This window comes from Neophocaena asiaeorientalis, unplaced genomic scaffold (assembly GCF_003031525.2).
Source record: "Neophocaena asiaeorientalis asiaeorientalis breed wild unplaced genomic scaffold, Neophocaena_asiaeorientalis_V1.1 scaffold359, whole genome shotgun sequence".
Classification (NCBI taxonomy): domain Eukaryota; kingdom Metazoa; phylum Chordata; class Mammalia; order Artiodactyla; family Phocoenidae; genus Neophocaena; species Neophocaena asiaeorientalis.
This window is the reverse complement of record NW_020174137.1, coordinates 76,624-103,177: the sequence shown is the minus strand read 5'-3', so window position 1 is coordinate 103,177 and position 26,554 is coordinate 76,624. Positions and strand designations below refer to the sequence as shown.

Below are 26,554 nucleotides of genomic sequence, written 5' to 3'. Positions count from 1 at the left end.
ACTTCCCATTTCTTTCTTTCCTGTTAGCATTTTCTTCCCAAAAAGAACTTGGTGAAATCTGCCAAACTAATGAAAGCATTCACATTCCACCAAAGAGTCCATTCCCTCCCTTAATCAACCCTGGTCATTAAGTTTCTTGAGAGATGGATCTTTCTATCAAAAACCTTTAACAGGTATCTGATAAAGATGCAAATTAACTCCCCAACTTCCTCAACCATCAAGTCCTGAATGAGGGGGCTTTGACTCCATTGTTTGGTCTACATCAGTCTGTGTGGATCTGAAAATACAGTGTCACAGGAGTCCTGAGGCCACCTGGAACAAAGATCACTTTATTCCCTCAGAAGGAATCAGATTCCTTCTCGTTATCAGGCAAAGAGAAACGATTTTTACAGGCTTTCGGTAATCTAGAATTGTATCACTTTGATACTAATATTCCAAGTATTTGTCTGCATGGAAGGACTGTAGAATCAAACATCTAAGAATTGCTTGATTGGAGAAAGTAAATGTAATAGCACATGTTTAAATGCTGTCTATGCCCCTACACCCTTGCCTTCGCTAGGATACCTTAGGAAACACAGTATTTAGTACAATTTCAAATTCCAAGCATGTGTTCTCAGAGGGCTTTTGAAAGTATAGTTCTCTCAGTGAACTGTGTATTGGGCATGGGCTTTAAAACATCCATTCACGTGATTTACTCACTGGTGTGTAAAGTGCACCCTCCATTCTTGCTGCTGTGAAGTCACACAGCAAAAATGGAGAATAAGGGGAGACGGGAGAATGCATGTGCTACCGTAAGCATGCCGCAAGCATTATGCTTCCCCACACACTGCAGGGAATAAAGACATGTTATTAATTCACTCCTTCTGCTTTGAATTCTATAATTAGGAAGGTAGGAGTACAGCAACTCGACAAAAAGTCTGGTTTGTGCCCAAATGGGCCCCAACAGTGAATCACACTGCCTAATGGGGAAGGAAGTACGGCCAGGGGAGAAACTAGATGTGTCTGAAGGGAATGGAATATGTGAAGATGAAAAAATTGCCCTGCTGAATGAAGCATATAATCACAAGTCTCACTACAGCCACAGTACACAGCTGACCTGAATAAGCACAGCAAGCCAATGACAAGTACCTCCGAGAGAAAATAGTTTAGGACCTAAGGAGAGAATTAGCGGGAGTGTGTGTGTGTGTGTGTGTGTGTGGGTGTGGGTGTGGGTGGTGTGGGTGTGGGTGTATCTGTGTATTTATAAATATATTTCATGGCTCTTGATAGCAGAAAACAGAAATAATTAACTATTAAATGTTGGACACTGTAGTTAAATATTGGGAACCCGGTGTTACTGAGAAAATAGGTTCATCATAGTGTTTGAGACTTCCATTCTACTGGTCACTGTTTCTGGAACTCCTAAAACATCCTTTTCATTAATCAAGGCTCATACAACCCAGCATTAAATATACCATCCAAAATGCCTTTCACTAAGCTCACTTTTAAAAAGAGATTCTACTGTTGTTTTTTTTTTTACAATATTCTTTATATTGACCATGTATATATCGCACATACGTATCATTCATCTGTTCATTCACCAAATATTCCTTAAGGAATTACTGTTGGCAATGACATTGGGAATAAAAAAAGGTAATGATAAAGCCCTGAAAAGCTCCCAATCTAATTGCAAAGGCAAAATATGCACACGTGTGTGCGCGTGCGCACACACACACACACACACACACACACACACCAAAATGCACCATTTACTCAGCAATGGGAGAGGCCACAGCAGTGAGAGGCCCACGTACCGCAAAAAAAAAAAAAAAAAAAAAAAAAATGCACCATTTAAAATCTTTGACCTTTAATTAATATCCTACTCAAAGAAAAAAATGTTTTCTTTAGCGCTCCCTAAATATAAGTAGCTAGGGTCCTAGTGACTAACTGCTGTAGTCCAATCTATTTCACATCTCAACGGTGTTGCAGGATACCAGTGACAAGAATTCTTTTCTCCTATGGTGTGCCCAAAGTTGTCTTTTTATAACTTACCCACATTAATCCTATTTATGCTGTAGATGCAATGGAGAACTTGACTATTCTATATGACAGCTTTTTATGTTCACTAGCTCTTTTTCAATGTCCCTGTTCACAATGGACCAGAATTTTCCTCACAATTAACTGACAACTTAATTGTGATATTATTCATATAGCCTAGGATGGAAGGTTTTGCTTTTTTAAAAAAATTTCACATTCATATTCTTAGGTACTCCTAACAAACATATGAAAGTAGTTACTTTTTTTTTTTTTTTGCGGTACGCGGGCCTCTCACTGCCGTGGCCTCCCCCTCCGCGGAGCACAGGCCCCGGACGCGCAGGCTCAGCGGCCATGGCTCACGGGGCCAGCCGCTCCGTGGCATGTGAGATCTTCCCGGACTGGGGCACGAACCCGCGTCCCCTGCATCGGCAGGTGGACTCTCAACCACTGCGCCACCAGGGAAGCCCCAGTAGCTACTATTTGAATCTCTATTTTATATAAAAGGAAAAACTGAAACTTCAAAAGGTCATATAACTTGGTCGAAGTCAGACAGTTCCCAGGTAACAGTTGAGGTTGAAACCCAGGGTAACTGGCTCCAAAGCCCATGCTCTTAAATACTATGGCATGCAGTAGCCACATCATCCATTAGCTCATTATTATTAACCGATAATCTCAAAAACTAATTAAATTTAGAAAATTTCCAATAATGAACATTAAATTCTTCTTAGTCATGTTTCCACCATACTTTTATGTACATAAGTGCCTGGATTGATCTATCTATCTATCTATCTTTGTGACCTTAGCTCAACATTTCAGCAAAGACTATTCTGAATGTGATGTGATCTCTCCTAACGAAGGGACTAATCCTCTAGCTTTCCACCACTTCCCAACTGAGTAAGCCTATCTGCTATGTATTAATCAAATTACTAGGAACCTTTTTTCAGGATAAGGCTTAAACATAGGACTTGATGACTCTCCAATAGATTACACGTCCAACTGCCATGCCTATTAATTATTCTTTGAACACACTCATAAATGAGCAATGTTTCATCCTACGATATCCCATTCAGTCCATATGTTATCATCTTCTCCAAAGGCTACTGTGGGAGATTTTTTTCTAATGTTTTATTATAGTTAAGAAACATAAGTCCTTGGTATTACTCATTCTACCTATCTGGCAGTAGGTATCTTATTGAAAAAGAATGCAATTATTCTGGAGTAATAGATTCTAAGTAAACTAATATTGACTAGTATTGGTTTTTAGTCATTTCCTTCTCAGTACCAGGATTTGTTTCTAAATATTTGCAAACTATTCATTTAATCATTCATTCTAGGATTTTGACAAGGACAAATATTAAGCTTCTTCTTGAATGATTACAGAATCCATTCTTTCCCCCTTTTAGAAATTCAGAAAACCCTGGCCTGTCTTAAGTATTCTGGTATCTCTCTCATTTTATCCATGATTTACTAATTACCCACAATGGCTCTAGGAGCACCTCTGTTAGCCTCTTCAATATGCAGTAAGTCCTGTTCTGAACATCAGTCATAGTTTACAGCTGCCATTGAGTGCACTCTTGTGATACCACTATTTCCCCCCTAGGTACGAGCTCCCAGCTGAGACTGCTATGGGTAACCCTCAAATGTAAAGGATCCAAGTTAAGGGAGGAAGGAAGCCAACAGCAAAGGAGCAAAAAGACTAGTAAAACTGGAGTAGCTACAGCAGTCCCAAGAGAGTCAACAACCAGGAAAAAATTCCAAATGGGATCTCAACTCCAGTTCCAAAACTCAGAATTCTGACCTAGAGGGAATCTGACAGGGTTTGTCTTTGAAACTGCAGGGTGGCTGGGGGCGGAGAAGGAGAGACAATGGGAAAGACAGATATGAAACTGGGCCATTCTGTGAACTTCTTTCAAAAACAAAGCAAAGGAGAAAGGGACGGTGGTCTGGCTGTGGGAAATAGGAAGTAAGGAAGGGGACTGCAGCAGAATGGGAAGTCAGAAGGAAAGGTGACATGCTGGCATGTCAGCAGAACAGGATACTAGCACCCAAGGCGGAAACTAGAAGGATACAGAAACTCCAGGTTCCCCGGAGCACCAGGAAGATCTGGAGCCCCAGGATAAAGAGATATTTGGGGAAGCAGAGTTTGCCGCAAATTCCTGGTACCCCATACTTCCTTCCATAAATATAGCAAAAAGTACATATCCCAATACCTGCCTTTCATGAGGTCAAGGTTTATTGCTACACAGTGCTGGATTCTCCAGTTTGGGGCAATAAGCAGATGTAATTTAAAACAGCTGTCGTTGTACCTAGGGCCAAAGCTGTGCAGGAAAATCCTCCATTCTCTGAGTTATATTTTTTGTTTCACACCCTCCTTTCCTTATTCTCTCAATTTGAAGAGCCGCTTCTCCACCCCCAAAGAAAACAGGAGCAAAATAGGCAGTGGTTAGTTCCTCCTTCTCTTTGCAGTAAATATGATGGCAACTTTTTCAGAGAGTGGTAGGATTATTTTCTGATTCTACTTGCCCATTTACTCTGAGAGTTAGCCTTTCTAATATTATTCTGAGAGTTCTGTTCTTATTCATCCTAAAACTCAATCCCTTCCTTCCATATTTTTAATAAATTGTCTTAAGGCTGAGCTCTCTGAACACCTCAAATAGCTACGTTCGGGCAATGTGCGAAGTCTTTCCTTTTTCTTTCTTATTAGAAAATTTTAAACAATTGTATGGTTCAGATTTTTATTTTAAAGAATCCCCTCTCTCATAAGCACAGTTTTGTGTTTTCTAAAATGTCTCTGGCCATGGATTTATATTAATGTTTCCTATAAATTAAAATAAGAGCAAAGAAAATCTGTTTTATGACGCTAATGTTTTTTTTTGCTACAACAAATTCTTGGCTAACAGTTACTTTTCCCCTAACTTCCTGTACAGCAATTTCTCTTGTTGCCCCATCAGCTGAGAGACTGAAATGTCAGGAAAGTGAAGAGAAAATTTATCAAACTTTTTTTTTTTTTTTACCAGAATGGGACTTTCAGCAGATGCTGGGATAGCTGAAGTTCTGCATAAGTATATATGAACAAAAACAAAATTAAATGGTATACGCAGGTGCTGAGGGCTTTATGTTTTAATATGAAAAGAAACGTTCCATCGGTGTTAATTGTATGGATTCTATTTTCTTAGGGTGTCCAAATTCAGAATCATCTTTGAAATTGTGGAAACTATATTGCAGTCATTCTCCATTTCAAAGCAAATGCCATGTGTATGGACAATAGGTTCTTAGTATGCAGAAGGGACATTTGCATGTGTCATAGCTATGGCTAAACTAAACAGCATCCAAAGCTTGGAGAAAATCCTACAGAAAGAATGGAACTGGACATATGTGAAGACATAATAGGACCCTCAGGTCACACCTCTCAGTCATCTTCCATTTTTCATCTCTTTTTGGCCGACAGGCTTGCAGGATCTTAGTTCCCCAATAAGGGATGGAACTTGGGCCCCTGCAGTGAAAGCACTGAGTCTTAACCCCTGGAAATTCCCTCATTTCCCATCTTTCATCTTAGGTACCTGCCTGTCCCCCCATTCTCCCCACTAGATTTTAGCTCTTTTAAGGTCCCACAGATTGTGTATTCATTTTTGCACAATTTCATAAATATTTAAAATCAAATGCATCATTTAATGTATTAGGAAAATGCTTGCTAAATAGCATTTGATAGATTGAATACATTAATTAGAAATTTAAATATCCATTTTCTCAGCTCTATGTTTTAATAGCCACATTATGTGCATATAGTTTGTATATTTTGGCTAAAAATACTCCTGGATGGTAGGACATCACACGTCTACAAACGGATCACAGGATCAATGACTTTCATCAGAAAATCAGAATAATGCTGAGAGGATCTGCAATACAGATCACATTTACTTTACAATGTTTATTTGACACAAGAGAAATTATCTGTGAAACCCTGGGGCTGACCTGTTTTGTCCAGACATGGTAGTTTAGAAAAAATTGTTTTTTTCCGTACTGTCTTTTGTCCAGCTGCAAATTATTGAGGTACAAATTTTCAAATTAGAAACCAGGTCAGAACTATCACTCTAGTGATGGAGTCTTCATCTGTCACTACTGAGCTCCTTGTTTGCTTTTTTCCCTTTCCATTCTGCCTCACTGCCTGTCACCCTGTAGGCTCAGTACTTCTCCCTTTGGCTTGATTCATGCTGATGGTAAGTTATGTGTTTATTTAAAAAATCGTTTTGCAACCCTTCACATTCCAGCTCTCAACCCAGCAAGCTGTTGCCCGGCAACACTAACTGGGACGCTCCTCTCAGGGGCTGAAACCAGAGGCTGCCGGCAGCAAACAAGGGCGCTGGGAATCATCATCTCACTCGTTCCTGAGTCAATTACCGCAATCCAATGAAGTGCAAGACCTTTAGAGGCTCAAGCAGGGTCTTTCCTTTCCCAGTTCTTTCCTCTGTAGAAAGTTATTCTATCATTGGGTAGTCCTTTGCTTTACATTCAGTTTAATTTCCGCCTGAAGACTAGAAAGACAATCTTGGAAATCATGAATTGTTTAAACACAGCATACAGCAGCCCCCAAACTGATGCCAAATTGATTCAAAATTTAAAGTCTAAATTAAAATATATTTATATTAGTTTAATGAAGTTTGGGGTGAATTTTTTTTTTTCATTTTCACTTTGGAGGGGTTTCTGGTTTTTTTTTTTTTTTTATGCTGATACTCAAGCCAAAGGTCAAGTGAAAAAAATTGTTAGGGGCCTCCAGGTGTTGGTAGTTTTAGAAGCACCTCAGGTGTTTCTAATATGTGCTCCTAGGGTTCAGAAAGGCTGTGCTAAGCAGTGCGTTTCAGATTTTTACACCCATATGAATAATCTAGGGATCTTAAACTGTAGATTCTGATTAGGTAGGTCTGGGGAGGAGCCTGAGAGTCCCAGGTGGAACCTTAGAGCACATTTTGAATAGCAAAGGACTAGGGGTATGAGAACATTGAAAGTAGTTAAAAACTGGTTTAATGTTGTTCAAAGGGCCCCAGAATAGATGGATATAAACATAGAGAAGGCCCCATCTTGTTCAGTATTCTGGAACGAAGACAATAGAAAGGTTTCAGGATAGCTTCTACTCAGAGGATGCCGACAGGAAGAGCAAACAAGTTGGATTACACAAATAAGTTCCAAGATAACTATATACATATATAGCTATACTGGTAAGATAACATTTAACAGGGACAAATGAAACAGGGTTCTCTATTTAGCTACCCCCCGCCCCGAAACCAAACCAGTCTAAGTACAGAATTGAAAAATGTGGCTTATCAACAACATTTATAAGAAAAAATTCAGGGTCCTAAATGCACAGTAAACTCAACGTGAGTCTACATTTTATACATAAATCAAGTGTTATTTTATGCCATGCTAAAAGAAATGTGTTCTTTATAATGAAGGAATGGTGGATTCACGTTACTCTCAGGCTCATTGAACCCTGAGTCAGAACAGTTTTGAGGTTTGATTTAAAGAGAACATAAGGCTTCCCTGGTGGCACAGTGGTTGAGAGTCCGCCTGCCGATGCGGGGGGGCATGGGTTCGTGCCCCGGTCCGGAAGGATCCCACATGCCGTGGAGCGGCTGGGCCCGTGAGCTGTGGCCGCTGGGCCTGCGCAGCCGAAGCCTGTGCTCTGCAACAGGAGAGGCCATGGCAGTGAGAGGCCCGCAAACCGCAAAATAAATAAATAAATAAATAAAAAGAACATAAAGAGGGGAGTGTCTGGACCAGAGTGAACAGGTGGTTAAAGAAAAAACTCACTGCCCAGGAGAAGAGAAAGCTTGGGGTGACATGATGGCTGTTTTCAAACCTCTGAGATAAGCTTTTCTTTGGAAAAAGGATTGGGTTTGTTTCTACCAGTGGGTAAAAACCCAGAGACATTTTGTTCATTGTGCTAGGCTCAAACTGAGAAGAAATAGGGCTCCTCATGAAACTGTACATTTTCTATTACAGTAGCAACATAAGAGTATTCTGGATAATTGCTCAGTGGATTGGTATTGTGGAGCAGTACAGGGGTAGGATAAGATTTTTAATATTCTGTATTTTGAAATATTATTCTGTGTTGTTATTGTGAAAGAAAGCAAATTTACAGGATATTTAACATTTGTTGTTTCTATATCCTGACATCTCCACATATATTTAGATGTCACATTTCAACTCAACTAGGATATACATTCAGAAGTGAAATTTTATTGTTATTATTGGGATATATAGGAAACATTTCAGTTTGGAGCACAAATAAACAGCCAATTTTTGAGCACTTATAATGCCAATGTTCTGGCTAAAACTTCTTCAGATCAGTTTCTCTCTACAAATTATCATTTTTTAGGAAAAAAATCGAATTATATTTTATTTGCTATCAAAGGTTCCTTACCTGGTGGGACACCTTTTCAGATATTAACTCATTTGGATTTTGAAATATGTATGTGTGTGTATATATATAAACACATACACACATACATATATTTAAAAATTCACTCTACTAAGTAGATATCATTTAAACCACTCTATGTCTTTGGCTCATAATTTTAAAGTTCCTTATTACTGAACAAAAAGCATACTCTTTTTCAAAAAAATTAAACGCAAGTAATCCTAGAATTTCAAATAGAGGTTGTTTAAAATGTTAAAACCCAGTGGAAGTTGTGACCCACATCATTCACTATAGTTTATCAATCATGATAGAATCTCATGGTACCCAGTCCAGCATTTTTAAGTACTTTACTGCCTAGTCCCCTTGCATCTCCTCCATGCTGTTATGTCTGACAGTGGTGCTAATATGTTGACAAATCAACCTATTCATTAATATTCAGCAGGCTTGCTGGATCTGCAAGGCTCATAAACTGTTACAAACACAGTTTAATTTTTAAATGACAATTGTCTTTCTTTTGTTTCTCATACCATTGGATTTCTGGGTCTCATCTACCCGAGGCTTATTTTCAATAGGGTTATTTTTTGTTTTGAACAATATGTAGTGAAAGAGGGACCTACAGCTGGTTCCTTTTCATGGCAAAGTGCTACTTCCAACTTAAGTGTTTAGCGTTCTGGAACACTGTTGGATTTTGAAAACATACCATGTGGTAATGGTGCTAGGCTTTTATTTAGCTTTGCTTTGTGTTTGTACTGGCTGTATTTTTCATCTCCAATTTCTGGGGGAAAAACGCACTTGTGACCAATTTTATTTGAATTTACCACATTGAATGGCAAAAAAAAAAATAGCTTTTAAAATAAAATTTAGATGCTTGGATAAATTTAGTGGTATATTATTATAGCCATTCTATGCCTTGGGATGCCATATATTCTGCACTGAACATAAATGTCAGCAGAGGATTGAGACCAAATGGAAGAATAAACTACAGCTGCACTTATCAGGGGAAAGAAGCAGCAGAAATATTACCATTGAGACTGTTGGATCGTGCAGTGGAAAAAAACCTGTGTCACGGGTGTACCATCCCAAGTTGATAATTTTGAACTAAAGATAAGTTATAGGATTAATGCAAGGGCATTTCCTTTTCTTTTTTTTTTCCTTTTCACATATGTCAAGGCTTCATGTCTGATCTTAATTCTTGATTATATCAACTAACCATGTGACTCTGAAGCTGAGCAGTGACAACACAGCAGGTGAGATGAGAACAGGTGCTTCTTCAGACTTCACCTGCAAGCACAGAAAATGATCTCTGTCTGCGGGGGTCGTGGGCTCTTTGTGAGACAATTTCTGAGGTTGCCTCTGTGTTGATTACTGCCTGCTTGCCTCCCTAATGGCGTATAAAGGAATATCAAAACTCAGAAGGAAAAAATAGTAATTTATCCAGCGATCATCATGGTCTATCACTAACCTTCCTCAAATTTACTGTGTATCTCTAATTGAACACATCAATTCAATCTGATGGTGGAAGTGTACTTTTACTCTAACAGAGGCTTTCCCATCACTGCAGGTTTGTCATCATTCTCCTAGAAGGATGATTTGCACTGAAGCAAATTATACTTCACCTTATTAGCTATATAACCCACCTCACATGGTTACCTGTGTCATCTCTCTTCTCCTTCTAAGAATAAACTCTTGGGTAAAAAATGCTGTATAAAAAAGCCATTTATAAAATAGAATAATTTAAGATGTGTTAGGATCTTGACCAACTGAAGGAATGTAGAAAAAGAGAATTAATTTGACTCTCACACTTGCAAATTCTCCTTTGTGTGGGCAAAGCAGGTTTAGAGATTTAAGATTACATCTTCATCTGCTCAGTCACCATGCAAGAATTGGTATTATAGAAAAGGAACTATAACCCCCTAACTCTCCAGTAATATTCACATATAAAATAGTATATATATATATGTGTATATATAGATAGATAGATACAGATACATAGATAGAGTTTGTATATTTAACATGATAGACAACTTTTAGACCAGGTGTGCAAAAGTCACACAAAAGGTTGTACTCCACTTATTCCTGGAACTTTCTTGCACTTTTGTTCCTTATTATTATTTTTTACAAAAGTGTCATATGCACCTGGTAAAAGAGCTAAATCAATCAGTAGGAAGAGTTCAAATTGAAAGATAAAACCTAATATCTCATTATTAAACCTCTTTTAACTATGTAAAAAATTTATTCTGATTACCTCTACACCTTAAAAAAATATGTGCAGTATCATTTATGCTTGATTCACTAACTTTAAGCTATTCAGAGTATGGATGAATGCCAGTCTGTGAAATGTTTATTAGTTTACAATGAGATAAGTATAGAAAGTGAGACTAAGTCTTTGGAAACTTTCACAGCATCCTGACATTGCTGTCACATTTTTATTATATTTCAAAAAGTACTGATCCATATGTTTGGAAATTAAAATAAAATAAAACTGGTCCTTTATCACATAGTTTGAGAAGAACCACCTTAAAAACAAAATAAAACATTGATTCTCTTCCATTAAGGACAATGAATCATTCATTTCAGCTTTTTCTACTTCATTGTCCTCCTTTATGCAATTAATTTAGTTACATTAAATTAATGTACTGGCTACTGTTGTAATTTAGAACAGTGCCTGGTGCACAACACAGGAGATATATATATATATATACACATATGTGTATATAAAACATTTATTCAAAAGGATTAACTCTGATTAAATCATATACTAAATCATGCATGTGAATGTACTGGGCTGGCCAAAAAGTTCATTCGGCATTTTCCGTACAATCTTACGGGAAAACCCAAATGAACCTTTTGGCCAACACAATACATAAGCCAATCCATTCACCTCGGCAGAATCGGATATCAACTCTGTGCAAGTTACAGCTCTTACAGCTCCTTTCACCTCTTCTCTGTCCTCCTTTCCAGTGTGAAAGAAGTTTCACTATTTACACATCCTTTTGCATAATTATAATGAAGTCAGATATGCTTGGTCTAAAGGTTCTCTATAATTTAAAATTAATAAGCAATATGTGGAATAATTTATATATAACTATTATGAACTATAGGATTATAACTCATACCCCCTATAGTCTATAACCTATAACCCTACAACCTGTAACATCAAATTTCTACACCTATGCCCACTCAAAGGAGAATTTTCAAGTGTTAAAAGGATTCTCTCTTCCTATATTCCCTTAATCGCTCAAAATCATGACACACATGTTAGTTTCTTCTTTATTACACGTAACTTTATTACAAATTTTTGCATTTCCTGGAGTTTCTTTTTTCTTCTTTCATCTTGACATAGGAAGCTTGTCAAGAAGCTTTTTCTTATTTTTTTTCTTACTATTTTCATGGAAGTCTATATTGAAATACATTCAACATTTGGAACAAATTACACGTCCTGATATTAAATCTGATAAAGAAAATGATGTGGATACAAAAAAATGTTATGAATGAGAGGAATTTTTAGTTCATCTAAATTTGAAACTTACTAAAAATTTTTTTAGAGCACTGTCAGCTGTCAGGTCTTTCAGGGGATCAGGGCTCCCGAGCAGTGTTTTAGAAAGTGTGCTCCATGGAATTCTTACAGTCTCAGAGCAAGATGGCAGTTTATGGGGGTTGAGTCTGGGAATCCCCATTATTAACTAGCTCCTCTGATTAACCGCTGGCATGCCAAAGTTAAAAACTGTCTGCTATATATTTAGAACGAGACAATTAAAGGTAGTTTAAAACGAGCCATGATCAAGGAGGTTCTTTGGCAAAATTATTAGTAATCCCCTACCTTGCAAATATTCCTGTGTTCTATTAGGTAGTTTTTCCACTTCCTGTTTCTAAGCTCTACATCCCTGTTACCTATTTCTTTTCTTTTCTTTTCTTTTTTTTTTTTTTTGCGGTACGCGGGCCTCTCACTGTTGTGGCCTCTGCCGTTGCGGAGCACAGGCTCCGGACGCGCAGGCTCAGTGGCCATGGCTCATGGGCCCAGCCGCTCCGCGGCATGTGGGATCTTCCCGGACCAGGGCACGAACCTGCATCCCCTGCATCGGCAGGCGGACTCTCAACCACTGCCCTGCTTACCTATTTCTTAAGTTATAGATTGAGACTTGGTTGCAATTTTCTGGTTTTTTGGCCATGTCCATCCAGGATTCACCCTTATTATGTACTAGATGTGACAAACATGGAGGACAACCTGGCCTATCTCTTGTTATTTTGGAATTGCTAAAAATGCAATGAATGAAGGGGCATATTGGTACGTGATCAAATAAGGTGCAATTCTCTTTAGTTTCATCTGATTATCTAAAAAAACGTTTAAATGACAATGGACTGCCTGTTCCATAAGATGAAGTAAATCTGCCTAATCAAGTAACTATTTGAAAATAGGTGAACAAGTCCTTTCAAGGAACTGAGAAATGTCATAGCCATCCTATGTGCTGAGGACTAAGCTTAACCTAGTATGAGATAAAGCTGGAGGTGAGAGCGAGGCCATGTCTAATTACTGACAGGTAGTAATGGATAAACTGGATGGTCAAATGGCCATCAGATAGTCACAATGATGAAATGAAACAAGGTACAACACACTGCCTTAGAATGAACTGAAATGTTCTCAAACTCCTCCTTTCCCATGATTACCTAAAGTCTCCTTTTGTGCAATTATTTGTAATCATATGATTCATTCTGGAGTGTTTTATTGTATACATGCATTTTTATTTAGTTATATATGTATAGCAATATATAATTTATACAAGTATTTAGTTATATATATAACTGTGATTAAATATGTGTTTAGTTACATACATAATTATATGACTGTATGTATGTGTGTAGAACTAAAATGTATATATACAGAGAGATCGACTGATCATGTAAAGTGATTGGAAATAGTGTTTAACACATTTAAGGTAATCTAGTTATGTCAATCACTGTGCTAACCACTTTCCAGTGCAATTTCATTTAATACTTAAAGTAATCCAGTGAGTTAGTAACTAGTGTAACTATATTGCAGACAAGAAAACTGAGACCTGGAGGAATAAGTAACTTGGATGAGGTCACCAAGATGCTGAGTGGAGGCAACTCAGGTCTTTATCACAACATGATCCTGTTTCCCTCTCTTTTTAGACATTATTAAAAATTGTGTTGCTACACTAGCTCTAAGCTAGTGAAAACATATTAAAAATGTAATGTGACAGCATGGCTAAATCCATTAGAAAGGATAATCAGGTAGCTGTAAATGCAATGAGTAAGAGCATCTGCTTTGGAGCAGGCTGACAGGATTTGCACCCTAGCCCCACCCAGGGAAGCCACTTAACCTTCTATGTCTGCAGTGCCTCATCTTTAAAATGGAAACAATCATAGTATCTACTCAAAGGTTGGGGACAATTAAATAAGTTCATATATGTAAAGTGTGTAAAGTAGTGCTTGGCTACAGTGCAAAGGTTATAGAAGATTAGTTATTCTTATTTTTTTCTTTCAAAATTTATTTAATTTATTTAATTTAACTATTACCATTTTACCTGTAACATTTGCTAAGTTAAATTTTCCCCAATTTTTTTCTCATTTTTCAAGTCATGCTTTAATTCACAAAAAAATCTATTTTTATAACGGACATCTGTTAATGCTTTTGTGTTTGTTTTTAGCCTAGTATCTTTTCCCTGCAGGAACTTCCTCTCTCCAACCTGGAGGGGCTCTCCATCATCCACAGTGCCAATCAGAGCCAGGCTCCTGCAGTGACAATGTGATTGTTCCCAGGGTATTACAGGATTTAAGGGCAGCCAATCAGTGCCCCTTTCAGAGACTCTACAGCTACTGACAGATAATTATGGTTCCATTCTGAGTCATGTACAATGGGTAGCATGTAAGCCTGGAGCTGCTGGGAGATCACTTTGTACCACATGAAAAGCCCACCTGAGAAGGAAGTCATCATAAAGTAAAGCAGAGGTAAGAGAGAGAAATGTGACACTTGAACTATAGGATCCAGATGAATGGAGTTCACCTTCTGGACTTCCCTAGTTGTGTGAGTCAATAAATTATCTCTGTCTAACTTAGAGATAAGTTTCTATTATTTGCATGCAAGAGTCCTGATTAACTCACTGATAAATTATTAGTAAGCATATCTCTAATGCCAATACTCAGCTTATTGTATTATAATAGCAAGAATAATTAATGAGTTTAAAATATTCCCTATAGGTTGCTAAATAGCAAGACATTAGAAATAAGCACCCTTTGGTGTGCAACAATGTATGCTGTAAAGAATGGAGAGAAACCAATGATTTCAAGTCCAAGCCCTACCACTGTGTGACCTTAGGCAAATTATTGAACCTTTCTGGTTTCTAACATAGAGACTTAATCAAGTTACTTATTAGAGAACTGCTGTGAGGATCAAATCACACAATGATAGCTCAAGCACTTCAATATATAGTATTATATTTTACTGAGTCCATGTCTACACTAACAGAAAAAAAAAAAAGCACGATAAAGGAATTTTCTCTTCCTGACACATCTACGTACGTTACAAAGACCTTACAACTTTCTTTTATCTTTTGCTTTTTCATGCCAAGAAAAAAAGTACAACTAACAATTTTTCTGAAGAACACTTGGGAAATGTGCACATCAGTTTGCATATAATTTCTAAAATTATACAATCAATTCTTGGTTACTTGCCAGAGCAACTGCTTAGCTTAGTGTTCTGCTATCCTTTTCCTAGATCCAAATCCTTGGCTCACCCCACACCTGCGTTCTATAAATGCCTTTCCCATCTTTTATCTCTTTCAGTCTCTATTACAACTTCATTATATGGGCAGGAATCATTACCCTGTTTTACAGATGAGAAACTGAAGCTCAGAAAAGGTAAGTGATGGCTAATTAGAATGGCAGGAAGTACAACATCACAAACTGCTTCACTGCTGATCCTTACCTTTGATTCAGAGTCACTGAGGTGCCTAGATGTTTACTTCCTTGCATCTGGAATTTTAGTGGTTCTGGTGTGGTTTACAGTATCCTGAGACTGAAAATTCACTAATTTCAGTTGTGACCACCCTTGGCCCGATACTAGTTTGCTTGTGTATTCATCAGATCCTACGTGCTTAAAATTATTTGGTACTGGCCCTGTGATAATATCTAATCAGGAAATTATTAGTTCCCGAAAAGACAGTGGAATAGAATCTGGGCTGGTAATTACTTTTGTAACACCTCAGCTAATATTATGACATAATTTAATTCGCTTTCCTTTATATTCAATAATACACCTCTGTTCGTACACCAGCAGGTAGGTAACTCATTTGCCATCTGAGCTTCATTTAGCAAATAGTACAACTCCTGTGCCTCAAAGGCAAGGATGAACTAGAAAAAGATACTGAGAAGAGAGGCCAGTTAACCCCCAAACTGATACTTGAGTCACTTAGAAGAAGGAGATTCTACCTGAGCTGGTTTCCACATCACTTTGTCTGAGTGGCAGGACATTTTTAGTGCTTAGACATATCTATAGCCAAGTAAAATGTGTTCTTTCTGGTCAAATATAAATGCCCCTTGAATAATCCCATGTATTCCCTCTTTGTAAAACGCTGTATCTCTTCCTTTTCTTTCTTCAGTGACTGGCCTAAGTTCCATCTCCCCTGAAAATGCAATTCTGACTAGTCAAGTCCACAGTGATTCTCCCTCCTCTGAAATTGGAGACCCTGATTTTATACCAAGCTAACAATTCAAGGAAATAAATGATCATTTTCCCAAGTTCATATAACTCATCTCCCCAACAAACTTTCAAGGGCATTTTATGAAAACTTGAAGGATATTTTATGTTTTGCCCTTTACATTCATATTACTTATGCATGTATACTGTGGTTTCCCAACAAGAGTTTCTTGAGCTATTGATATCTATGCCTCTGGTTTCTATTACTAGAGATAATTAAACATTCATAATCTATAGCTTCTATCTACACAGAAGGCCAGCATATTTCCGAGAGTGGGCATCATTTGTTCCACTACTGCAAGAAAAAAAATTTTTAATGTGAAGGTTATTTTCTTAATTTCCTATTCTTGCATAACAGGAAAATGTATGACTGGCTTTAGAGATATTTCAGATTTGCACTGTGGTAACAAAATCAAGTTATCCTACTGGATTTCTAGATTATAGATATCAAACATACCTTTAACTGTATTTAAAGGTAATGTTCCCTGACAAGGTTAGGTCACAAGGTTATTTGATAATTCTCTCCTTTCTGCCTCCTGGATGAGAAAAAGAATTACACTTCCCTTTTTTCTATTGAATTAACCTAAATATTTCTTTAATCCTTTGGCTACATGGTAGTTCTTTTTAAGGTCACAGATTCCTTCAAAATATATCCACCTAGCTATGATTTACAACTAATTAAATGATGTTAAAGGTTGTTGACAAAATCAAAACTACAATGAGGTATCACCTCACACCTCACACTCAGAATGGCCATCATCAAAAAGTCTCCAAATAATAAATGCTGGCGAGGTTGTGGACAAAAGGGAACCCTCCTACACTGTTGGTGGGAATGTAAATTGGTGCAGTCACTATGGAAAACAGTGTGGAGGTTCCTCAAAATACCAAAAATAGAGTTCCATATGATCCAGCAATCCCACTCCTGGACATATACCCAGATAAAACTATAATTCGAAAAGATACATGCACCCCTATGTTCACAGCAGCACTATTTACAATAGCCAAGACATGGAAGCAACGTAAATGGCCATTGACAGAGGAACGGATAAAGAAGATGTGGTATATATGTACAATGGAATGTTACTCAGCCATCAAGAACAATGCAATATTGCCATTTGCAGCAACATGGACGGACCTAGAGATTATCATACTAAGTGAAGTAAGTCAGACAGAGAAAGACAAATACCATACGATATTACTTATATGTGGAATCTAAAATACGATACAAATCAACATATCTACAAAACAAAAACAGACTCACAGATATAGAGAACAGACTTGTAGTTGCCAAGGAGGGGAGGGGAGGGAAGGAATGGGCGTTTTGGATTAGCAGAGGCAGACAATTATATATAGGATGGATAAACAATAAGGTCCTACTGTATAGCACAGGGGACTATATTCAATGTCCCGTGACAAACCATAATGGAAAAGAATATAAAAATGTATATATATGTAATGTGATATATATAGATATATAATGTGTATATAGATATATAATGTGTGTGTGTATATATATATATATATATGTATAGCTGAGTCACTTTGCTGTACAGAGGAAATTAACAAAACATTGTAAATCAACTATACTTCAATACAATTTTTTTAAAAAGGTTGCTGCCAATAGTAACTCAAAGCTCTGATAATAGATGGATTGTGCCATTTAATATGAATGTAGTCTAAGAACTAATTGTCCAAGCAATTTATACATGCTCTTTTCCAATTTCTGCACCACCACGTGCAATAACAGGTATCAAATAGATATTTATCTTGAATGTATTTGCCTCTTTAAGTGGTGGAAAATCTCAACAAACTTAGAGCTAGATGTTGCCTGAAAACTAAAAAGGAAGCAGGACCAGTGGTTACAGAATGTACGCTCAGAACATCTGGGTATAAATTCTGGCTCTGCCACTTACTAGCTTTGTGATTTTGCAAAGTGGTTCACTTCTTTTGATTCAGTGTTCTCACTTGAAATATAGATATAATAGTTAAACCTATCTTCACATTTTGTGTGTGTGTGTGTGTGTGTGTGTGTGTGTGTGTGTGATTTAAATAAACTCTAAAGCACGTTCATGAGGAACTGCTTTCTTTTTCTTTTTTTTTACGGTACGTGGGCCTCTCACTGCTGTGGCCTCTCCCGTTGCGGAGCACGGCTCCGGACGCGCAGGCTCAGCGGCCATGGCTCACGGGCCCAGCCGCTCTGTGGCATGTGGGATCTTCCCGGACCGGGGCACGAACCCGTGTCCCCTGCATCGGCAGGCGTACTCTCAACCACTGCGCCACCAGGGAAGCCCAGGAACTGCTTTCTGAAGAATGCAGTGAGCCATTTTCACTGCCCTGATTGCCCCACCACTTCTTTTAAAACTATCTCTCTTCCTTTAAGAAGGAATTAAAACTATCTACCACTCTTCCTTTAAGAAGGAAACATTTATTAAGAAGAATTTAATTTTAAATAATGCAACACTGCCAAGGTAATCTATCCTAAAAAAAAAGAATCAGAGATACATATAAGAAATTATACATAAAGGTTATCTAACACTGAACAAATAGAAATAACCTAAAAATATGTATAAATATGTATAAAATATTATACATGCTCTAATGTCAAATACAGGAAAACAGTATACAAAGAATGCGGTATACTAATATATGTAATGTGACAATTAAAATATCAATATCATGAGGTTCTTGTGCCCATAATAAGTTAAAAGTGCTTAACATGGAAATAGGCATATAGTAAATAAAAGAGTACTGTTAGTAAAGATCAAGTATTACCATTATATCAATGTGTAAACATTTATAAGTTCTAAGGAAATACACCAAATATTAACAGTTTCTCTTTATTTCATTTACCTTTTAATGTGTATTTCTCAATTTCTCTATAATACATATACTTTTTACCAGTAGATATTTTTGTCTCCATTTCCTTTACTGCTCCATCCACCTCAATAAATTTGTGCCCCTGCCTTAGTGGGCAATTTGCAATAAGCATTTATCAATTTAAAAATTCACAACTGAATTAATAATATAACACAATGATTAAATCATTATCACTTTTGAATGGAAGATATTACCTTCATGAGAGATTTCCTTCCAGGGATTTGGTGGATACATGAAAGCTGCATTCTGGATTTGGTCGTGGATGTCCTCATCTTCATTAAATGGGAATGTGCCACTTAGGCTTACATAGATGATGACCCCAACAGACCACATGTCTAGAGAGCGGTTATAGCCCTTGTTCCTTAGAACCTCAGGAGCCAGGTAAGCTGGGGTACCCACCACTGACCTCCGGAAAGACTTCTCTCCAATGATCCGGGCAAAACCAAAATCACAAAGTTTCACCTGTTGATAATAATGGTTTGGAGATATAGTAAGGTCACAAACTGTGTGTCTTAGTCCACAACTGCTAAAAAACAATTATAATATTTTACATATATTGTATGGATTTCTCACGGTAGAATAGCTATTTTCCATTTTATGTACTTGAAGATAGTGGTTTAGGTACTGATACAAAAGTATGCTTTTATTCATAAAAATATCATCTAAACATTCTCCTTCCCTCCTCTGTAAAACCAGAGATAAGTGTGAAAATATGTATACACAGAAGTGGGTAATAGTGTTTTACCAGGCAGGAAAACATCATGCAAACTGATGGATTTAACTCAAGGGCTTATGATAAGGAAAGGTTGAAGGATAAGCACAAGGATGCATCATGCCATCCACAATATTCCTCAAAATTAGCTCTGCACGGACACCTAGCCAGGACCTGAGGGTATCAGGGAGCCAGGGCAGAACAGCCACCTCAGTCACTTCAGATGTGACAGCTCCTGGGAAGAGATCCAGTTGTTTTGCATCCTCTGAGTTGAGGAAAAGAAGAAACTTTTTTCCTTGCCCCTGAGAACAACACTGAACTGCAATATCTTGCCTAACATTAGAGAGCTGGTAGCATCCCTGGGACTCTTAAGTGTCTCCCTCTTAGGCCAATGCTCCCAGCATTGACCTAGTGCTGCCAGTTCTCCAGGATGTCCACACGACAGAAGCAGAAGCCCAATGAGAGGCTCAGTGTGCATTATTAAGGCAGGCTGAGCTGAGATGCAGAGCGACAAAGCTGCAGTCCCCACAATATAAGAAGGGTAACAAATGGATGAAAACAGACAGGTGAGACTTGAAACAAAGGTTTTGAGGAGAAAGGGTGACAGAATGCTGCAGGGGAACCAGTGATGCTGTCGGCTGGCTTTTTTGCTGAGAGGCTTTCATACTTGCCTGAGGGAAAGGATCAGCTGATGCTAGCAACACGTTTTCTGGTTTGAGGTCACAGTGAACAATATTTTTAAAGTGTAGATGACGCAAAGCTACAAGTATCTATAAAGGAAAAAATCATCAAAATCATTTTATTTTAGTCTAAAAGTTTATTTCAAAATGTTTTCTACTAGGACATAAATTTAGAGGGTCAAGAGAAACCTCAAAATGAATGGCTGAGTTTCTTTATACTCCAGTTCCTGAAATGAGCTAGATTAATTAACACAGCAGGTTTCTAAGGAAACTTTAATGGAAAAAGTATCATATTATGGTATCCATATAGCAACCAAAACAGGTGTAGATAAAAGAATTCAATGATATCTAACAAGGATACATATTCCTGAATATTTTCAAAGAATGAGGACTCAAGTCACTGTGCATTTAAAAATTTCATGAGTAGTTTTAATACATGAGCCTGCACACACATTATTCATTTGGTACGTATCCTGAACGCTGGATGCTACAGATATAAATTAGAGAATACGATAAGCCACTGCAACTTTTTTTTTTTAAGTGTAGTTTAGACTGGGGAGGTAGGGACTAAACAACAAGGGTAGAAAGCTCTAGGTAAACAGTGATAACATTTGATATTAGATATTACCTTTTTTTTTCTGACTCTAATTGATTTCTTACCTGAGTAATTAAAAACTTCGTTATGTGCTCTGGCAACCTGCCCTTTTCACTTGACAAGATCATCTCCAGCATGTCTCCATGGAGTTTTTCCATAACAACAAACACTCTTTCAGGCGTCTCAAACATACACTCCAAATTTACAACACCAGGGTGATGAAGGTTCTATTAAAGATAAATAAAGCACTTGAAGAAAATGAGTTTTTTGATACTGTTTGGCAAGCTCACTGATTATACAAAACTGTTCACGTTTAAAGCTGTGGAGAAACCCACACTTAAGATTTTTAACACCTCTAAATTCCACATGTGCTGCCTTATATTTTTGAAATTCTAATGTATCCAAAAAATACATCTTTACTTTCTGTGCATAGTGAATTTTTTTTTCTATGCTACAAATCCAAGTTCCAGCACAGTGAATTGCTAATTAGGTTTTAATTAGAATACCATACTGAGAAATCTGTAATTTCTTAGGATCATCTCCAATATTAAGCATACTGTCCTAAATAAGTATACTAGGCCATCTCTACACACTTCGTAGAAATTTAAGGTAGACAAGATGAAGTATGTTCATGGAGTACATCTGACTGCACTTATGAAGCACGTTAGTCAAAACCTTTTGGCACTGCTCTGCTCTTGGAGGCTGCTCTAGTTTGCTCCAGAAGCTCTTACACAGAATAAAGACCCCCATGAAAACAGAAAAGAAATGATTATTGAGCCCTGTTTTGTTCAGGACACCATGCTATGTGGTAGTGCTGCATGGTTCTCAAGCACTCAATAAATATTTCCACAATAAAGTAATGGCCAATAATGATAGGCTGAATTTGGCTTGACAGGTTGTCACACATGTCAAGTAAAGTTACTTTTAACATTAGATGGGCCCTTGTAATGATGCTTAAGTCTGAATGTTGGTCTGGGGTCATCAACAAAAGCCTCTGATCATTTGACTTTTAATATTTTTTTTCTGCACATGACAACAAAAAATCTTAACATTAAAAGAACTATTACATATTCCACTTATATTTCAATGAAAAATGGGGAAAAAAATCATCACGAATAAAAACTACCAAAAGAAAAAAATAGGGACTAACTTTAATGTGCTAACAGCTGAACAGGCAGAAGAAATTGCATCCTTTATTCTAGGGGAAAAAAATCTCAGCGAGCAATAAAATTAAATGTAAAATGAAAATTCCACCAATTATTGGAAACCTGAAATGGTTCACTCTTCAGACCTCACAGACAGATGCTGGGTGGTGAGCAGTAGAGGGGACGTGGGTGAATCTGCATTGTCATGTCTTCCATGCTACTCATCGGCATAGAGAGCCTGGCATCAACTCAACATGGAGCTACGGCTGTGGCTGGCAGTAGCTCCCGTGATGATAACCTGTCTCTCTGGGTGCCCTTCCACTACTTTGGCAATTGTGATCTCCACCCCAGACATCTGATGGGTCTTTCTGATTCTGAGGCCTTGGTGCCCAATCATGCAGTATAATGTGGTCATGGTATAGCAAGGTACTGAATGTAGTCTGAGAGATGCCTGCACACCCACCCAATGGCCATTCACCTCTTGAGGGCTGGAGTGATTATTCTTGAAACTGTCAAATCTGGCTACTTCAGATAGACTAGGTCCCCAGAGTTATTCTCTCCTGGTCAGAGCTCAAGTACATGGGACAACTGTGGGATTAACAAAGCTCACACTGTCACTATTAAATTTCTTTGTCCCGACTGCCTACCAATAGGACCAGATAGCTGGTTGGCTTTGACCACTGTGGGAGTGCCAGATCCTTAGGTGGGAGACTCTAATTAATGACTCCATATATCTGTTCGATATGCAGTATGGAAGACCGGTGACAGCATGGTTCATACCTGAACCTGTGCCCAGGCTGTCACAACAACTAGACAGACCACCAGGCTCTGGGTATCCAAGCATCTCAGCTGTCCTCTTTTAAATCAGTGATCACAGAAGAAGCTTTAAGGATGACATGAGAGTCCTGCCAGAGTCATGATTCTCCCGGGACAAGTCCACTATGAGATGTGATAAGTATACCTTCCTCTTCTGAGTATCTTCTTAACTGATTCTTTCTTCTATTTACTCTAACTTTAAGCACTCAGTGTTCTTGGGAGTTTGGCTTCTTTAATTGGCCAAGGCCTTGTCTAGGTGGGGAGTGGGAACAATGAATAGGAAAGGAGCAGACCAACAGAAGTAGGCAGCAAAGCAAGCAGGTCCCTTGTGTTTAGATAGGAAAACCTAGAGCGTGAAGGAGAAGACAAAAGTTAAAGGAGTGAGACCTCCAGGACCCAAGGAGGGCAGGGGAGGACACAAGTGGTGTGGCAGTGGCTCAGCCTGCTGCTTCTGCTGCCCTTGTCGTAGGCTGTGAAGGTTGGGGGGAGAGTCAGAAGATGACCAGGAACCTCTCCTACCTAAATTATTCGAATATATGCACAATGTCAACCCTCATGCGCCTCTACTTGTATTTTTCTAAGCATATGAGTTCCTAGTGGTACTTAAGTCCTTCAGTCAGTATACTCCTTTTTCCTTTCCACCACTCAACAAGAAGACTTGAGAGGCCCCTATTCAGAAGGTAGGACTTTAACATGTGCTTATCTAATTGGTATATTCCCAAAATGTTCTAGGCCAAAAGTATGGAATAGATTGAGATTGTTTACTGTCAATTATTTTGTGCCATGTTCCCTGTAGACTCTGAAGGACTGTACAATTCTCCTTTAACAGCATCTTTATGAAAAGGATAAGGGAAAATTTTTCTATTTCTCGATAAAGGACTTTGAATATAGTTAGGGATATATTTTAGAAAAAAGTATAGGACTTTGAATATAGTTAGGTATATATTTTAGAAAAAAGTATAGTCAATGAATGCATTGAACTAAAGGTCATGTATACACAACTGGTAAAAAAAAGTGCCTTAGAAAAGTTTAAACTCATATGTTCATTGCAATTGGCCCTTGGTCTTTTACCAAAACCTTTATGTTTTATAGGTTTGCTAAATAACACATTGAGTGGTAGCTGAAAAATCTTTCCAATAGCAAAATGACTTCATTTTTTCTGTATAGCTGATATACAATAAGTTGATATTTTTTTGGGTTTATTATGTATGGTTGAGACAAGGCCATCATAGATGCCTACTCAAGACCCATAATTTTTTTGCACTGAACCAAATGACCAAACTTGTTTTTACATTTGACAATAACAAAAGAAAATGGAATACAAAGAATCATGCCTTCATCATCCAAATTCTCTCTACTATACTGATAAGAAGCATTTATTTAGCCTAGAGAAGATAGTATTTGAAAACTAGAGATAGAAAAAAAATTAAAGTCACTATTTTCTATCATGTATGATTCATATTATCTTTTTAATACCTTAAGATCAACTCTAAGATGAGCTTTAACCAAAGTAGTTGGTGTGACTTGTTCACAATTTTAATTTTGTATATAAAATATGAAATAGCTTTTCAACATTTCCCTTCTGAAGTCTAAAGTAACTTAATTAACTTAAAAATGGTTTGATGACTGTAACATCAACTGTGGAATAGTAGAGTTCAGAAAGAAGTTTTGCTAACTTCTCAGGCCTAGCTCAGGGATTTGGATAATAAATTTCATGGCAGAGTAAGCTACTACAGGACTTTCTGACCATCTGTTTGTTGCATTTAAGTAATTTAATTTTCAGGAAATGAAACATTTGGTCAAATATAGGAAAGAATAGTGTCTATTCACACATTACAGATTGATGACATATCCATGGGGTGAATATAAGTTGTTTCGAAGACTGGGAGGAAATGCCATTTGGAGATCAAGACAAAAATTCTCCTGACTCAAATTGCAAAGAGAATTCTTATGTAATTAATGGAAACTAGTCACTAAAAGCAAAGGACTTTATAAAAGCAGCAATATTTTACAAAAACATTTAATTAAAAATTTTAGTTTATGCGTGCCTTCTATTTTATGTTACTTTTTTTTGGATTTGTATTAAGGAATATTTAATTTGTACTTATAATCTTTGATTCTAATAGTTTTGCTTTATTGTAAATCTAGCATTGCAAATTCATTCTATATATTTAGCTGTGATAAATTAATGTCATGTGTTCCCTTTCTTCTACCTTCAGGATTATTATACTCAAACATATGAGAGGTAGGAAAGAGAAAAATTAGAATCAATGTATCTTTTCAACAGGTTATTTAGGATTCAGCCTTAATGTGGGAACTTCTGACTACTTTTCTATCAAACAACTAAGTGGTTTAGGTCATACTAGGACAGAAAGAAAGAAACTTCAAAGTGAAGAATCCAGGATCTAAATTCTAAATAGCATGCAGAGCAGACAGAAGAATATACCACAGCACAGTGGTGCACAGCAATGGGGGTGGGGAAGAGAGGTGCCTTTCTCGGAGGCAGAGCACCATGGCAACGGCTTTGTTGATTCTCATTCCCGGATGAGGGATAAACATACCATCTTATGAATTTTCTAAACACAGTCTCTTACAATTTATGCTTCATTTACTGGTCCTAGAAGTCATAATCACGTAATGCCTTATGAAGGGGACACAGTGTGTAACAGTACCTTGATAGATGCTGAAAAGTCATCGTGTAGAGAGCAGATAATTATAAAAAGACTTGTGAAAGATAATACCCAAATTGATACAGTAAACTCAGCTATCTCTCCTAAATTCTCTCTTTAGTTTGATAACTGGGAATTTAAAGTAAGTGGCAGAAAAGAAAATTTCCTTTTGTGTTTCACCTAAAGGAGGCTACATTAAGCTAAGTATGAACTGCCACAAACTTGCACCTTCTAATTTGTCCTCCCCTGTCTTCCCTTGTGCTGTATTTTTAAACTTCAGTGATGGCAGAGGTGCCTCTACTGTGAAGTCAACAGGTGAGGGCTGTGTTACACCATGTGAGAGCCCTCCTGATATAACATGAGGATGGAGATCGTTTGGTTGTTGCATGTGAACCTATCCCTATTTCATGTTCCGTTGGCAAAAACCCTACAATTTAAATAGGCTAATACTCTAGTGGTTATCTTTTTGGAGGTAGCATTTTTTGGGGAAATTTCACCTGTAAAATTTTAGAAATGCACATTGATAATAACCTAGAACCAAATAAAGCTAACATATACTGTCAGAGGAATAAATGCACCGATATTACTTCAATAAGACCAGATGTAACAATCCACCCTCCTGTGAATAGGTATCACTGGCTGACATTTAGATCAATGGGGCCACAACCAAATTTAACCTATTAGACTCTGAGAACTCAGAAATGACCAGATCATTCCTGGTAAAAACTGTCTGCCTATACCATCCATCAGAACTGGAGTGTAATGTTACTTTTTTTGTATGGCACTAATTAGCTCAGATTGACCCTGGTTTAAATAGTTCAAAATTTTGTGGAAGAAATAAGTTGAAGCATCTCCATTGACTGCTAATGACAATACATATATTGTGTCTGGATATCAAGAAAGGGAGTCAAC

The 26,554-nt window shown here is 37.5% G+C and overlaps 1 protein-coding gene across 3 annotated transcripts in view; it reads right to left on the bottom strand.

Moving 5' to 3' along the window:
• Positions 1-26,554, bottom strand: part of PRKD1 (protein kinase D1) — an 83,885-nt gene that overhangs the window by 3,045 nt on the left and 54,286 nt on the right. For 2 of the 3 annotated variants that reach the window (XM_024754949.1, XM_024754951.1), the window contains exons 13-15: positions 21,078-21,239; positions 20,409-20,507; positions 19,220-19,487 (exon numbers count right to left, since the gene is read on the bottom strand). In XM_024754949.1, coding sequence (XP_024610717.1) covers positions 19,220-19,487; positions 20,409-20,507; positions 21,078-21,239 — 529 coding nt within the window. The remainder of the gene's footprint in view (positions 1-19,219; positions 19,488-20,408; positions 20,508-21,077; positions 21,240-26,554) is intronic. The other variant, XM_024754950.1, reaches the window with a different exon arrangement.